Here is a 17,512-nt window from a genome sequence, read left to right on the forward strand (position 1 = left end):
TAGACGGTCAACACAGACACTTGACTGATGTAGGTTGTAAATCAAAGGTTGGTCGTCATTTGGTGCTGATAGTGTGAGTCATCGACAAGGCAGCAGAAATAGATTACCATATCAGAGATCATATGTCTACTTATGTACAGTGTACAGTGTGTCTAGTATCGCACATACAGAAAGCCATGTTAAAACTGGCGAACCAAGTATCCATTTGCACAACATCTTGTAATCTTGACAAAATAAATGTAGAGTGTCTAGATCACTTTATCTGGTAAACTATTTCAAATGTTAGTTCATCATGGTCAAATTTAAGAAAATATGCCATGTCTCTTAGCAATTAACTCACTAACTATTGATGTCGTGACAATAATTAAATTGATATTATGTGAGCAAAGTTGCGATCACATATTCAAAATGGCTGAGGAGATATGGAACAGGTGAATGAAGATTTGAATGTGAATGTCAGAACGTCATTATACTACAAATTAAACCATATACCAGCACAGAAGTGTGAAAGTCCCCACGACTTGCAGACAAGTCCACACCATATACCAGCACCGAAGTGTGAAAGTCCCCACCACTTGCAGACAAGTTCACACCATATACCAGCACAGAAGTGTGAAAGTCCCCACCACTTGAAGACAAGTCCACACCATATACCAACACAGAAGTGTGAAAGTCCCCACCACTTGAAGACAAGTTCACACCATATACAAGCACAGAAGTGTGAAAGTCCCCACCACTTGAAGACAAGTTCACACCATATACAAGCACAGAAGTGTGAAAGTCCCCACTACTTGCAGACAAGCCCACACCATATACCAGCACAGAAGTGTGAAAGTCCCCACAACTTGCAGACAAGTCCACACCATATACCAGCACAGAAGTGTGAAAGTCCCCACTACTTGCAGACAAGTACACACCATATACCAGCACAGAAGTGTGAAAGTCCCCACGACTTGCAGACAAGTCCACACCATATACCAGCACAGAAGTGTGAAAGTCCCCACCACTTGCAGACAAGTTCACACCATATACCAGCACAGAAGTGTGAAAGTCCCCACGACTTGCAGACAAGCCCACATCATATACCAGCACAGAAGTGTGAAAGTCCCCACCACTTGAAGACAAGTTCACACCATATACCAACACAGAAGTGTGAAAGTCCCCACCACTTGAAGACAAGTTCACACCATATACAAGCACAGAAGTGTGAAAGTCCCCACTACTTGCAGACAAGCCCACACCATATACCAGCACAGAAGTGTGAAAGTCCCCACAACTTGCAGACAAGTCCACACCATATACAAGCACAGAAGTGTGAAAGTCCCCACTACTTGCAGACAAGCCCACACCATATACCAGCACAGAAGTGTGAAAGTCCCCACGACTTGCAGACAAGTCCACACCATATACCAGCACAGAAGTGTGAAAGTCCCCACCACTTGCAGACAAGTTCACACCATATACATGTACAAGCACAGAAGTGTGAAAGTCCCCACCAATTGAAGACAAGTCCACACCATATACCAACACAGAAGTGTGAAAGTCTCCACCACTTGAAGACAAGTTCACACCATATACCAGCACAGAAGTGTGAAAGTCCCCACCACTTGAAGACAAGTTCACACCATATACCAGCACAGAAGTGTGAAAGTCCCCACGACTTGCAGACAAGTCCACACCATATACCAGCACAGAAGTGTAAAAGTCCCCACGACTTGCAGACAAGTCCACACCATATACCAGCACAGAAGTGTGAAAGTCCCCACCACTTGAAGACAAGTTCACACCATATACCAGCACAGAAGTGTGAAAGTCCCCACCACTTGCAGACAAGTCCACTCCATATACCAACCCAGAAGTGTGAAAGTCCCCACGACTTGCAGACAAGTTCACACCATATACCAGCACAGAAGTGTGAAAGTCCCCACTACTTGAAGACAAGTCCACACCATATACCAGAACAGAAGTGTGAAAGTCCCCACAACTTGCAGACAAGTCAACACCATATACCAGCACAGAAGATTGTACTGCATTTTACCGTTCTCCTTCCGCCATTTCGGTAAGGGATGTGCACGAGCTCCTTTCTTAGTATCTTGATCTAAGTAATAGGGGGAACGGGTGGCCAAGTCGTCTAAGGCGCCGCGATTCGCACTGCAGCGTTGCGTCCCTTGGGCACGCCAGAAACCAATGATTGTGGGTTCGAATCCCGGTTCGCCCCGATTATGTTTCTAGGTTTGTCAGCACCATACCCGTGCTCGTCGGTTTCACCAAAGTGGTAAACGTCTGAGACCTGAGGCTTTCCTGACACGCCGCGATATAACTGGAAAACTGTTAAAAGCGGCGTTAAACCAAGCTCACTCACTCACACTAAGTAATATTTTCCCTACAGAACATTTCAATTTCACAAAATGATGCCTCAGCTTTAATGATTCTATTCATTAAGGAAATCACACAGTGTTAGCTAGGTTACAAAGTTATACAACAAGAATATACAACGTGAACGTCAGTAATTGAACCAGTATCGACCATCCGCCGAATTTCCTTAGTTATTCAAAGACACTTTTCTAACAACACCATGTACTCCTAACATCAATGGGTTGGCATTTGGTGTTCACGTTTGAAAACATCTGTCACAAAACACCAAGCAGTGCTTATGTCTGGTGTGTATATCTGTAGTCAGCGATATTTGATCGAGCTCAATTTCCGAAAACTGTGGTATTTCCTCCTGTTTACCAATTGATGGACGCCAAGACGGACATGCTTCCGGAAACCAAGTGGATCAACAGGATAATGTGACACTTATTTTTTTCCTGTTTGGCAATCTTGTTAATCCAATCCTTTTGCTTGCTTGCAGTAAATATAATGGGGAAGGATGGTAAACTCTACTTTGTTCCAATTACATCAACTTTTTTCAGATACTTACTGCGTTCGTTTCCTGACAACTAAGGAGTTATTTTACATGTTGAGACGTGTGTTGTTTTTTTTGTCAACGTTCAGTCTAGCTCGACTGAGTCAGAAATGCCTGCACACTCGCATCGACAGACAAGTAATGGTTCATGGTGTTATCCAATGTAAAACATACCTTGATTGGTTGGTTGGTTGGTTTGTCGTTTTACGCCGCACTCAGCAATGTTCCAGCTATATAACGGCGGTCTGTATATAATCGAGCCTGGACAATCCAGTGATTGACATCATGAACATCGACCCACGCAATTGGGATCGATGACATGCATCAACCAAGTCAGCGAGCCTGACCACCCGATCCCGTTAGTCGCCTTTTACGACAAGCATAGTCGCCTTTTGCGGCAAGCTTGGGTTGCTGAAGACCTATTCTACCCCGGATCTTCACGGGTCTTAACATACCTTGATAACTTGATATCGTAACATAGTTACATAATAGTAGTTTCATTAAGTTACAATTGAAAAAAGGGTTTACTATACTTCGCGAAAGATCTCTTTTGAAAGCGTTCATGCATGCTTTGTCGGATTCGTACAATGGACTCTGCATTTAGATTTTTGTGTTGCGTTAGGCACCAAACAAACACTTACTTTTTTAAGAATTGTGTTAGTGGCGCGTGCTACAGGTAGAGCAGGACATACTTACATGTTTCGCGGGCACCGGGTGTCATCACTTATTTTTAGTGATCAATTCTCATAGATTTCACCGACCGCCTCCGTGGTCTAGTTGTAGAGCGTCCGCCCGGAGGGCGGAAGGTCCGGGGTTCGATCCCCGGCCGCGTCATACCAAGATGGTACTTAGTATTGTCTGGTGCTCGGCATTAAGGGGCTAAAACAAGGACTGGTAGGCTCGGAGTCAGTAAACTGTGTCTGAGTGGAATATTCATGTTAAACTGCGGCATGGCATCTTAGTGTGCTAGCATTATAAATAGACATTAGTCCGGACTAGTACAAGCAGCCACACAAACACACATACGTACATGCACGTCGCTATATAAGTGCAATAATCTTGGACGCGATGTTAAACACCATTTCACCTCACCTCACCTCACCTAGTTTTCACCGCTGTTTTGCCTTTTGCACCCAAGAGAATATGTTGATCGTGTTGATTCTCTGGCGCTGACGTTTTGTATATTTTTATAACCCACATTCTTTTATTCAGATAAGTGCTTCCCATTGCTAATGACATCCCTGTATGGCTACATGCAGCTATATGCAGTTTTGATCTTTGATTTGCTCTTCAAAAACTTTCACTGTTCACGTGCAAATAAAGCGGGGGGAAACTTTCCATAATCATGGCATATCTGCCAACAGAATCCATGGGCGTATATGACGAAATAGTTATGAATATTATGAAAATGGATCACTGATAATCAGTGATGACACCTGGTGCTCGCTATAGAATAAGAACGTGATTTATGTGATTTCAGGAGTTGTGAAAAATCCATGTACATGTCATAGAAAGGGAAAGCATCATGTTGGCAAGCGCATTTTCGTATTTGGCACATTCCTCCGAATGTCTGCTATAAACTTTCTGTGATGATATAACCTTTGATGGTGAAGCATTGATTGGAAACTTAGTTTTAGTGTGATTCAGTTTCGATGTGTCTTTCCATGAACCTTGAATAAATCTTGTACATATTCTAAAGTACATTAGCAGCTGAGAAATAAAGACGCCATAAGCTGGAACCTAAGTTCTGTATTGTCGAAAGAGTCGATAGTGCAGAGTGGCGTCGAAGTTAAGTATTTATATTTAACTTGTTATCGATGTATTGATATTGAAATGTATAGCTCAGTTCGACAACACATCTCAAACTTAAAGGAAGCTTGTCATTCACCTACCAATTTTAGTCTTCTCAACACTGACAGTGGTGATTCCTCACTACTGTCTTTGACTGATGTCCAATAATATGAAAGAAGAGTTCCTAGCCGGACACCTTACCTATAATGCATGTACCTTCACACTGTTCCCTGATTCGCCACCAGAATATCGCACATAGAAGATAAGACACATTCAATATACAGAACGACAGCAAGGAGCTTTGAAATGAAATAGATCAAAGTCAGACCCTAATCAACCCTACATTCCAGCTGTAGTCAGGTCCTGACTTCCACACCAGTACGGTTGTTATATTTGTTGAGCTTGCGTTAAGATACATTTAGTTGATGACAAAAGGCCAACTCAACATGCAGCGAACCACGCTCACTCTGAATCGATGTCGCGAACACCTGGTGTCATCACTGATTTTCAGTGACCTATTCATATATTTTTCACCGCTATTTTGCCTCTTACGCCCAATGGAATCTGTTTCGGCGGATAATTGAAACTGGTTATCTTCTAGCGTTGACATTATAAAATTCAATACGATATATCTGTCGTTGTCACGGGAGAATACCTTTCTGAACTCGGTGGATAAATGTTACCACTGTTACTGCAATGAATTTCCATTTACATGGGAAGTGAATGGGTACCCGGTAGAATGAGATGGTAATGACTTGCGTTCTAGCGCCTGACAGACAAAGTGAATTGTATACTCCCCCGGGAAATGAGAATGTAAATGGATGGCACACAGATCCATTGACCGGGGAATAATTTTATGTGCGACCTGAACATGATATCCAGCATGGGAAAGCATCATACAGATGGGCTATAATTATCATCATCATAACATATCAAATATTTTTAAGATGGACCTTAGATAAAGCGACAAAACCCTTTCGATATCATAAATATAAATTGCCAATGCAAGATATTAACCAATCTCTATTATCCACCGAAAAAGATTCCATTTGGCGTAAAAGGCAACATGGCTGTGAAAAGTATATCAATGGACAACTGAAAATCAAGTATGACCCCGGGGGTTCGATGAATCAGAAAAGCCAGCAACATGATAGTGCATTTGAAAACGATATGTACAGTTTTAATTACGTCTCCTGTGTACAAGTGCAGAGATGCTTGTCACTGAAAAACGTTAATGAAATGTATTCGTATTGCAACACAGTAGGGGCACTTTCAATGTCTAGTCCGTCTTTGTAGTTGACGCAGCATAGATAAATGCTCCCAGAGACCATATATCGGTATACAGTCTCTGGTACTAATGACCTTATGGTGAAACTCTGGTACTTCAGTTCACCAGCAGAAACATCAACCCAAACATCTGCCAAAAGCAGAGTCGATCGTACGATTCCGACTGCATCATGATCAAGTCTCTCTCTGTCTAAGTTGGGGTTAACGCCGCTGTTAACAGTATTCCAGTCATATCAAGGCGTTCATGATCAAGTGTCTATCCATCACTATCAAATAGTGATGATTACCAGGTGTTCGCGAACAGGTGAACGGATGCTGCCCCAAGGTGGCACCAGTAACAAACACATGCAAAGGCAAGTCAATTGTACACCTGAAAAACATGGGAACATATGTTACAGGTCAAAACAGGGAATTGCATCGGACATCATTTTGTCACTGATGCGTCAAATTTGGAAAGGTCCTCAAATGTCTACCACAAATGTTTTTGGAAGATTTACTGAGGCCTTGAATCTTGTAATCTTGAGCAAACAACTTCCGAAGAAGAGTCGTATGATGCACTGAATCTATAATTTTCGACAAGCCCACACCATATACAAGCACAGAAGTGTGAAAGTCCCCACGACTTGCAGACAAGTCCACACCATATACCAGCACAGAAGATTGTACTGCATTTTACCGTTCTCCTTCTGCCATTTTGGTAAGGGATGTGCACGAGCTCCTTTCTTAGTATCGTGATCTAAGTAATAGGGGGCACGGGTGTCCCAGTCGTCTAAGGCGCCGCGATTCGCTGTGCAGAGTTGCGTCCCTTGGGCACTCAAGAAACCAATGATTTTGGGTTCGAATCCCGGTTCGCCCCGATTGTGTTTCTAGGTTTGTCAGCACCATACCCGTGCTCGTGGGTTTCACCGAAGTGGTAGACGTCTGAGACCTGCATCACTTCGGGCTTTCCTCCCACATTAAGCTAACACGCCGCGATATTACTGGAAAACTTTTAAAAGCGGCGTTAAAACTCACTCACTCACTCACTCACACTATCTAAGTAATATTTTCCCTTGATCAAACAACTTCCGAAGAAGATTCGTATGATGCACTGAATCTATAATTTTCGAATAATTTTCACAGACTCTATACAACGTGTAGTGAGACAATACATGAGTTTTAGATTGTCGCTGCTGTGGACATCACTTCAGAATTATAACGGCATAGGCCTGTCAGCCTGTCAGTGACACATCGAGTTAATGAAGTCTGTGTTAATCATCTATTTTCGTAACAGTTCACCAGATCAAATGTCGTTTAATTTAGAAGTGAAGGGAGTGTGAGAGTGTGTTGCGCGACTGATATCCAATATTCCAGCGGTATCACGTTTGAGAACACATAATGACTTCATTATACCATATGGGAATAAAACTCGATATTCAATGCTGCGAGGCGACCCTGCCGCAAAAAGGAGAATCCAAACACATGGGCAATCAGCGATGATTAATCTCCATCACGCCATCGCTTGTCACCATTAGCGTGTATTTCTAAATGAACAGGACCCGGCTTTACATGGACGGCTCATTAGTGCGACGGGCCTGAAAGTCAAACAAACTTGGGTTGTATTTACAATTCAATAAGGCCTCGTGAATGTTACAGGTCGACAGTGATCAGTCTTTCAGGAATCCTCATGACCTCAAACATATGTGGTCTGGTCAGCGTGACCGAGGGCAGAAGAAGTACGGTGATCTTTAAAGGGGACTGTGTTGCACGGTCTGGTGCGCATTTCCGGTCTATGTCTAGACGTGGCAATCAGCTTGTGTTGAGTGACTTGAATCAAACTCGTTTGCACGACCAATTGACCCGAGTCTGGTACATTTGTTACAGATCAAATCGTGGAAGCATTATCACATTTTCTCGGATTAATGACATGTGTTATCGATATACGGATGTATCTGTTTTGGATCAAAACACATAAAGTACATTTCGAACAGGACAAAGAGGAAAGAAACATTATCACTTTAAAAAAAGGTCAAACTAAATGAATGCTTAACACATCGTCCAAACACAACTATGATCCATACAGAATTAAAGTGATACACGTCCCTGGCACGTTAATTTTTTTAAGAAAATGGGAAAAACGTGAAAAGAATTGCCGCTTGGGCAGCCGAAACTACACGTGCAATAAGGGTATATAAATGCCACGGACGGTATGTCAGACACTTACACTGATAACAAACCAACACATGCCACGACTGACACCCGAACGACGCGAGCGGGCCCTTGGTATGATACAGGTGGGAGCCCCCTATGCCCACATTGCTAGAACTTTTAGTTGCTCCCGTGTTGCTGTGACTAGCCTGATGCAACGTTACAGACGCGTAGACATCAGACTGGCAAAGAACAGGCAGAACCAAGGTAACTACGCCCAATGAAGACCGGTACTTTACATCTCCGGAATCGATTCCCGACAATGATGTCATCACCGACGAATGCCTAAAGGCATATGGTTTGTCGACAGACAGTGGCCACGGGATTCAGGGCTCAAGGAATTAGAGCTAACAGACCTTACGGGGACAGTTATTGACAGCGCAACATCACCGTCAGAGATTGATATGAGCCCTGACAGTACATCTTTTGCGGCGACGTTACTCGCAGGGCGTCGTCTTCACTGATGAAAGCCGGTTCTGTTCAGAGTTGATGTTTCCGGCCGATGAGGAGAACGAACGAAGGCATGTTACGTTCAGGAGGTCGTGCCTTATGGAGGAGGGGGTGTTATGGTGCGGGGAGGAATTTGTGTGCAGGTCATCGTTAACAGAAATTGGACAACTCAGCGTTACATGGATGACATTCTTCGTCATGTCCAACCATTTGTACAACAGCTGCCACGTGGTGTCCTTTATTAGCCTGACAACACCAGACCCAATACAGCCCGAATCGTAAGAACTTCCTTGCAGCGAACAACGTCAACGTGTCCAAACATATCCCCCTATAGAACAGCTCTGAGATGTCATGGATCGTTTTGTTCGATACAGTACACTTTACTTCATGCATCTAACTTTTGTGGTTTTCAAACTAGAGTGATTTAAAAACTATGGAAAAGTTTCGTTTTGCCGTCAGTTTAATTATAAGGTTGGTTGGTTGGTTGGTTGGTTGTTAAACGCCGCACTCAGCAATATTCCAGCTATATAACGGCGGTCTGTAAATAATCGAATCTGGACCAGGCAATCCAGTGATTAATATCATGAACATCGATCCACGCAATTGGGATATGATGACATGCATCAACTAAGTCAGCGGGCCTGACCACCCGATCCCGTTAGTCGCCTTTTACGACAAGCAAAGTCACCTTTTACGGCAAGCATGGGTTGCTGAAGACCTATTCTACCCCGGAATCTTCACGGGTCTTATTTATAAGGATGTGAATATGCAGAGTGCCTTAGTTTGATGACGTTTTCTTCGATCCGGACCGCAATTGGGATTGTATAGTCAGACACGGTGATGTGGTTCATGAATGTCATCATATGCTAAGTGAGCAGATGGCTCATGGTGTGAATCACCGGATTTACAGACCATCACAATATACATGGAATATTGCTGAGTGCGGTGTTAAGCATAAAAAAATATGGTATTATCATCTCGTAATGTCCACTTTATTCAATGCTCTTACTGAGAATGGTGAAACAACTTTAAATTGCATTTCTGAGGTACATCAAACGATACCCTTTCTTGTCATTAATGAAGTTAGGTGCGTTTTTATAAGAAGAAGCCAGATAATCTTATTTAGTTAATTGACAATGCATATCATGACTATATCGAAGTCGGTCTATAAACTGTTTAAAGCTGTTTACATCTTGAGTGTTGAAAGAAACCCTTGAACGCTCGCCGCTGATTGAAATGTCACAGTCATATATTGTCTATCCAAGTCAATTGGCAGCTTCACAAATAACCTTTTCAATAGTCTAGCTTTCTACTGAAAACCAGCCCATTTATAAGTGCATTATGTATCGCGCTACGTTAACGGAACCCCAGTTTTAGTGACACGGGAATCCTTATGTGCTGGAAAACCACTTTCCATTGACACAGAGGTCGTTTCATAACTGAACATGTGGAGAAGACAGCTTCTAGTGACACCAGGATCGCAATTTGGAGAAGACAGCATCTGGTGACACCAGGATCGCAATTTGGAGAAGACAGCTTCTGGTGACACCAGGATCGCAATTTGGAGAAGACATCTTCGACTAACACAGAGTTCCTAATGTGGAGGAGATAGTTTCGAGTGACGATCGCAATTTGGAGAAGACAGCTTCCTGTGACACCAGAAAAGCAATATGTAGAAGACCGCGACAAAACCCTTTCCATATTCATAAGAAATCCCTGCGTCGATTGTACGATTTTGACTATATCATGAGAATGTGTTTATTAATCACCATCAAATGGTCATAATACCAGGTGTTTGCGAATAGGTGGGTGTATCCCACCGGTGACACCAGTCACAATCGCATGCAAAAGCAAGTCAATTGTTCAGCTGACAAAACACGGGAACATTGGTAGAAGTCAAAATAGGGAATTGCACAGGATTGCAATTGCATCATACTTGTTACTGATGCATCATTGGTTTTTTAAATGTCTACATGTCTACCCCAAAAGCTTTTTTTAAAGTTTAACTGAGTTGTTGAATGTTGTAACCTTGATTGAACAACCTTTGATCAAGAGACATATGACGATCTTTTGAAACTTTCGTGGAAAGAGCATGCTCGATAGTACCTCAAAAGTTGTGGAATGTAAACACTAAAGGCTGAAGCCTCTGGAATATTGCTCGCGATAACGGGTTAAAGTCATCCCTCTTGACAAACTCGTGGAGAGCTTTCTGTCACTCTGAATCTGTATGCATAGACCTAAATATAAAACCGACGAGGTGGTCTCACTGGTCTCCTTTATGTCTGGTTCAGATGGGGAATTCATTGAAAGGGAATTGGATATTTGATGCTGAAAAGATATCAGATCATCGACATACCTGACGATTAAGTTCAACTTATTGTCCAAATAATCTTGTGTTGACACCTTCCAGTAATACCCAGAGTTGGTGATGTCCAGTTTTCATCAGCTCATATATATAATGGATCTTAGTGTCGCCGGGGCGGTCGGGTAGCCTAGTGGATAAAGCGTTCGCTCGCCACGCCAAAGACCCGGGTTCGATTCCCGACATGGGTACAATGTGTGGAGCCCATTTCTGGTGTCCCCGCCGTGCTATTGCTAGAATATTGCTAAAAGCGGTGTAAAGCCATACTCACTCACTAGTGTCACCGTGCTGCTTTGCTACTTTATTACTGTATCGTGTATTTTATCTTGTAGTCTTCACATGAGAGAGGAGTCGATTATACATACAGGTGACCTGAATCAGGTAGTGTGTAAATGTCAGTCAGTCATGGTGGACTCATGGTGGAATGGAATTACACTTAAAACCTCGTTAACTCGAACCTTATTAATTCGAAATATCGTTTATGACGATACTTTATAGTCTTTGGAGAATCCGATACTCTTTTCTCGAATCTTCCTCCCCATGTATCGGATATCTCTGCATAAATGTTGCTGAGTTCGAATTAACTTGATTTCACTGAGTCTTTTCAAGGAAATGGTTCCCCCAGTGGAGCAGGATGAGCTTACCTTTTTGCGAACACCTGGTATCATCACTTATTGATAGTGATTCATAAACACATGAGACCGCCTCCGTGGTCTAGTGGTAGAGCGTCCGTCCGGAGAGCGGAAGGTCCGGGGTTCGATCCCCGGCCGCGTCATACCAAAAGACGTTAAAAGATGGTACTTGTTGTAACCCTGTCTGGCGCTCGGCATTAAGGGGTTAAAGCAAGGACTGGTAGGCTCGGAGTCAGTATACTGTGTCTGAGTGGGGTATTCGTGTTAAACTGCGGCATGGTATCTCAGTGAGCTAGCACTATAAATAGGCATCAGTCCGGTCTAGTACAAGCAGCCACACACACACGTGCATGCACGTCGCTATATGAGTGCAATAATCTTGGCTGCGACGTTAAACCCAATTTCACCTCACCTCACATAAACACATGATCATGATGTAGTCGGAATAGTACAATGGTTTTTTTTAAGATTGTCCATGATTATGGAAATGTTTTTTTATATCATGGAAACAGTGCAGTGTGAGAGGAGTATAGCATGTGCAATGTACCTTCTCACTGTTGATCATACAGCTGCCGACGTATGACTTACCATTAAGGCCTAAGCACTGATATCCTTTGAAACACATCTGTTATGTTGCCAAGTTAATGAGAAAAAGGGCCTCCACCTACTCAATTAGTGATAGGTGGTATAAGGCCATCCACTTTCCAACTTAAAAGTATAACAGTACTTCAATATACATCAAAGGTCCGGTGAAGCACTAAATCCTTCTTTATTAGTGGTGCCACAAATAAACTCATTGCTCGAATTACCTTTGAGATGTTTGTGTATAACTAATAGCTGACCTGATTATTTTAACAATGTCCTGCTCCTTGTAGCTTTTATGTAGGATAGGGAGATATCTTTGACAAATACACACTATTTTAAGGCTTCCACAATATATCAAGGGTTTATTATCCATCACCAAGAAGTGGGGCGGGGATACAGAAACGGACTTCTTCCGCTTCTCAAAGGGAACACATTTTCTCAAAAACTCTTTAAGTCAGAGAAATGAAATTTTACACACTGATGTTTCTGGTCATGATCTCAATTTATCTAAGAAATACTTAAGACTGAGCTATTTTTCCTGAGAAGGGGCCTTTTGTGTGTATTAATTTCACATTTAATCATTATTTATGATTTCATCAAGCGGCCAATCTCTTCTTCAGGCTTTTTAGGACTTTTTTCTCTAGTTTATGTTCACTACTATTTGAACAAATAATATTCTAATGTACCACATGGCGGGGGGGGGGGGGGGGGGGGGGGGGTGATAACGCTGTTTGTTTTGTTTTTGTTTATTCTTGGAATGATTTGTTTTCATTTTTATTATTACACTTGTAAGAACAAATCATATTTTAGGTTGGGTGTTTACGACGTGCGAACAGGTTGATCGTGATAGAACGAACCAACGATATAAACTACTGGGTTGTCTGGTTTAAATCTCCATGAGACTGCAAATTTGGAAACACAAAGCCAAGAATTTTAGCCTGGTTAGGAATGAATCTAACTACTGTAAAAAATGTTGTGTTATATTGTCTTTGTAATTTTTCAGAATTTCATTTGGAATACACATTCACTTTGGCATTTGAATCTGCGCCATGACGAACATCGCCAACTGGCTTGATACTGTAGCATAGTGCTTAAAGCGTTCGTTTGTCATGCCGAATGCCTGGTTCTATTCCCCATATGGGTACACTCTGTGAAGCCCATTACTCGTATCCCTCACTAAAGAATGCTGGAACATTGCTGGAAGTGGCGTAAAACCAGACTCATTGAATAATACTGTTTTAATTTGCCATATACTTGTCACTTCAAAATTTCCAATCACAATTAATATATGGCATTGGAAAATAAACCCGACAACGTGTTTGCATGCTTGTCGTAAGCGGCGATTCACGGAGTCGGGTGTCGGGAGTCTGATTTGAAGGAAGTTATCGTATTCAAATTGGGTAGATCTATGCTCATGATGTCGATCACTTATTTGTCTCGTCCTGACTCGATTATTTACAGACGACCATCATATAGCAGGAATATTGCTGAGTGCGGCGTTAAACAACAAACATACAGGGGTCCCAGTACTGAAGCACGATAGGCCTGACTCAACTGATACTGGCCCAGTCGTCTAAGGCGCCGCGATTCGCTGTGCTGTGGGTTCGAATCCCAGTTCGCCCAGATTATGTTTCTAGGTTTGTCAGCACCATACCCGTGCTCGTGGGTTTCACCGAAGGGGTAAACGTCTGAGACCTGCATTACTTCGGGCTTTCCTCCCACATTAAGCTGACACGCAGTGATATAATTGGAATACTGTTAAAAGCGGCGTTAAAACCACCTCACTCACTCACAACCTACGGGAATGGAGTTGACAAACCGAGAAACATAACCAGAGCCTAACTGGGATTCCTCCTGTTAATACTTCATTTCCCCCTGTGTCTGAAGATCCCAAACTCCGGTACCTTACAGCAGCGGAAGTTCTCATGACTCAGTAGTCATACAGTATCTGAGTGAGTGAGTTGGGATTAACGCCGCTTTAAACATTATTCCAGTTATGTCACGGCGTGTCAGCTTAATGTGGGAGGAAAGCCCCAAGTGATGGAGGTCTCAGACGTGAAACCAACGGGCACGGGTATGGTGCTGACAAACCGAGAAACATAATCGGGGCGAACCGGGATTCGAACCCACAATCATAGGTCCAAGGGACGCAACTCTGCACAGCGAATCGCGGCGCCTTAGACGATTAGGCCACCCGTGCCCCCTACAGTCTCTGCAGTTTGGAAGATATGCACACTAGCCATGTAGAATTTACAGATACCAGCCAGTATATTGTCAGCATTTTGAAAACTGACAGCATTACATATCCGTAATAGACATTATTCATGCGTGAGTTTAGTTTAACCTTACTTTGAACAGTATTCAAATGATATTAAGTCAGACAAATCCGCAATTAACGCCGGCCCCAGACATCTCAACGAGCCTGTGTTTTGTGCTGACAAAGAAACAAGCCTAATCAAGACGAACCTAGATTAGAAGCCACGATCAAAGGATTCTGGCGAGTTTCAGGTGCACAACTCGGCACATCCTTTGACGGAGTCTCAGACGGCTGGGCCACCCATGCCCCAAACTAATTGTCAGTACAAAAACGCTTATACCTAGTGGGGCGGTTAAGGCTGGATTTTAGTCATAATTGTGCACTTTGGGTTAAAAGCACCAAACTTGGCACACTTATACATTGAAACATTCCGAACATTTCTGGATATCGATCCGCCTCAGCCGCGCCATCTGGTTGTAGAAAATCCAAGATGGCCGCCAAAATGGTTAAAATCTCTTATGACGTCAAATTATATTCAATATATCATCTTTATTTTGTCAATTTTAGTCATTTATATAAAATTAATTGAGTCAATGTTGTATATAATTCAAATCTAATATGCAGCGCCCACTGGTGACGAAGAAAATCCAAGATGGCCGCAAAAATGACTTAATCTTTTAAAAAATGTCAAATGTTTGTCCACAATATCAGTATCATTTGCTCATTGCAATCATTTCAATCAAATATGGCTTCAAAACAATTCCAAGTAATGCTTTACTGAATGTATAAGCTTTTGGTACTAAAATTCATTCATTTGAAGCAAGATCTGTATTCCGTAAGGCAGATCTAGAGAATATATTGGACTGCATGAACTAAGTCAAAATTCGGTAACTGAACTTGGAAGTGTCGCTAGAGAAGCCTAGTTGATTAACCACTGCACTCACAACACATCTGGTCATTACAGCAACGTGGGTACAATGTGTGAAGCCCATTTCTGGTGTCCCCTGCCGTGATATTGCTGGAATATTGCTAAAAGCGGCATAAAACCATAATCTCACACTCATTACAGCAACGCTTTACTCGTCTTATAAGTAACTTCATGCATATATGTTCAATGTTATACTGAACTTTACCATCCTAACTGGTTGAGATCAAGCCATAACTCCAAGGAGATGTTCTGCAACGAAACTCAATCACAATGCTTTGCGGGCCATTGTGACGTCATCGGTTACCATGACGTCACAATGACAACAACAATATCTCTCCCAAACGGGACACTCAATATATAGAGAATACTACACTCATTCTCGTTAGATACCATTTTTACAAAAACGAGTGGACTTTCTATGGTATCTGACCGAACGAGAATGAGTGTGGTATTTCATTTATCACCCACGTGAAATATACATTTAAGTGTTAATACATGATAACTTTCGTTCGTTGACAGACCAAACTGAAACCGGTTGCAAAATCTGGTTGCGCATGAATATTGATTTATGCCAAATATGGGCAGTGTTGACATTTCTATCCATACGCATTAACACCATGCTCTTGCTGTTGTGTTTGCAAACATGACAGCTTTGAATATCGGAACAACGGTCGGAAGCTCGCATTGCCGTGGTCACGGCTGTGCAATCAAAATGGTTCGTTTTTCTTGATCTATCAGCTGAATTTATATCCTGTCCGTACCATTTTGGAAGAGGGAAATCAGAGTTTTCGACAAAGACATTCATGTTAACTGTACCATCCTATACTTAAAGCATGAAAATCCACAAACTCAAGTCGGTTTGCATGTCAGTGACAGCTTCGAACGAAGGGCAAGGTCACCACCGGAATAAGAAAAGACAACCGTCATCTACTCACAGTGTTTGACACGAGAGATAGGGAATGTTATTGTTCACATTTGGGATGTTTTGGATCATATAATCAGAAGTCAGGCACACTTCTACGGAGTTTTAGAATGATTTGTATCGGAAATGTTCCCCTTCAGTGCAGTCGTGTATGTTCAATCATAAAGAAACACCTCAGGAAGCAATGTCACAAATTACGCTTCGAATGGCGATACTGATGGCACAAACGAAACCTCGAACGTAAGTTTAGATATCTGTACAGATAGTTTAAACTAACTTCATTTCACCACGCTTAAGCTTTTGCGCTAAATCAAATTGAAAGGTCGCGAATGTGGTCGAGTGCGTCACGCTGGATCCATCGGTAGAAATTGCATATGGATATGCATGGATCGATTATATAATGTCTGCAGTAGCTCTGTGCATAACTAATATAGAATGCATAGCGAATATAATGCGCGTGATGATCTTGTTTGGTTTAATGAAGTGTGTGTAAATGTCTCTCGCTTTCGTGAGATTCCTTTTGTTCTGCTTTGTAGTTTAGAAAGCGAATGACGTCTCGGGATTTTTTATGAATGAAAAAAGTAGTTCCGGTGCGACAGTGATCAAAGTTATCCAATCAAAACGAATAAAACGAGGTCAACCTTATACGACCCACGTGTGGCGTACGGATTTAGTATCTTACCACCTGTATCTTTACCACACGGGTAATAATTATGCATATCTCCGCCCACTGAATCCTAAACGAGGCGGAGTCTGCATAAACTCTCGGTAAGTACTGTTTAAAATATGGCGCGAGCATTCAGTCACCTCCATTGCTGTGTGGCGTTATGCACAAGAGATTCGCGATATGAAGAGATCGTTAGTTGCCAAACAGACATGATCCGAGGAGGCACTTGCTACACCTATACCCTCTGAAAGTCTTAAAATAGTATCTCTTAACTATCTCAACATAGCAGAGTGTGTAATAATTGTTTCTGCTACCCATCCTTCATGTTCTCGACAGTAAATTTGGTGTTGAAGGTCATAGGTACCCTGTGACAATGTAGATCTATATCAATAGATAAAGTCCAAAGGTTAATGCAGATGATACGGTATTTTGTACGTTTCACCGTATGTCGTTTCAAGAGGCTGTATTTATCGTTTGTGAACAATTCACGAAACCGAACTTCGATACTCGCAGAATTAGGACACCTATTGGCAAAG

The 17,512-nt window shown here is 42.3% G+C and overlaps 1 protein-coding gene across 1 annotated transcript; it reads left to right on the forward strand.

The window, feature by feature from the left end:
- The first annotated feature begins 422 nt into the window (after nucleotides 1–422).
- On the forward strand, nucleotides 423–2,063 carry LOC125374871 (histidine-rich glycoprotein-like). Its single transcript, XM_048386555.1, has one exon. The coding sequence runs from the start codon at nucleotides 423–425 to the stop codon at nucleotides 2,061–2,063; it is 1,641 nt and encodes a 546-aa protein (XP_048242512.1).
- The last annotated feature ends 15,449 nt before the right edge of the window (nucleotides 2,064–17,512 follow it).

This window comes from Haliotis rufescens, unplaced genomic scaffold (assembly GCF_023055435.1).
Source record: "Haliotis rufescens isolate VD_foot unplaced genomic scaffold, xgHalRufe1.0.p SCAF_6, whole genome shotgun sequence".
Taxonomy (NCBI): domain Eukaryota; kingdom Metazoa; phylum Mollusca; class Gastropoda; order Lepetellida; family Haliotidae; genus Haliotis; species Haliotis rufescens.

What these genes read in the sequence shown, in the direction of transcription:
- LOC125374871 (XM_048386555.1), top strand. Translation starts at nt 423, where the DNA reads ATGGAACAGGTGAATGAAGATTTGAATGTGAATGTCAGAACGTCATTA.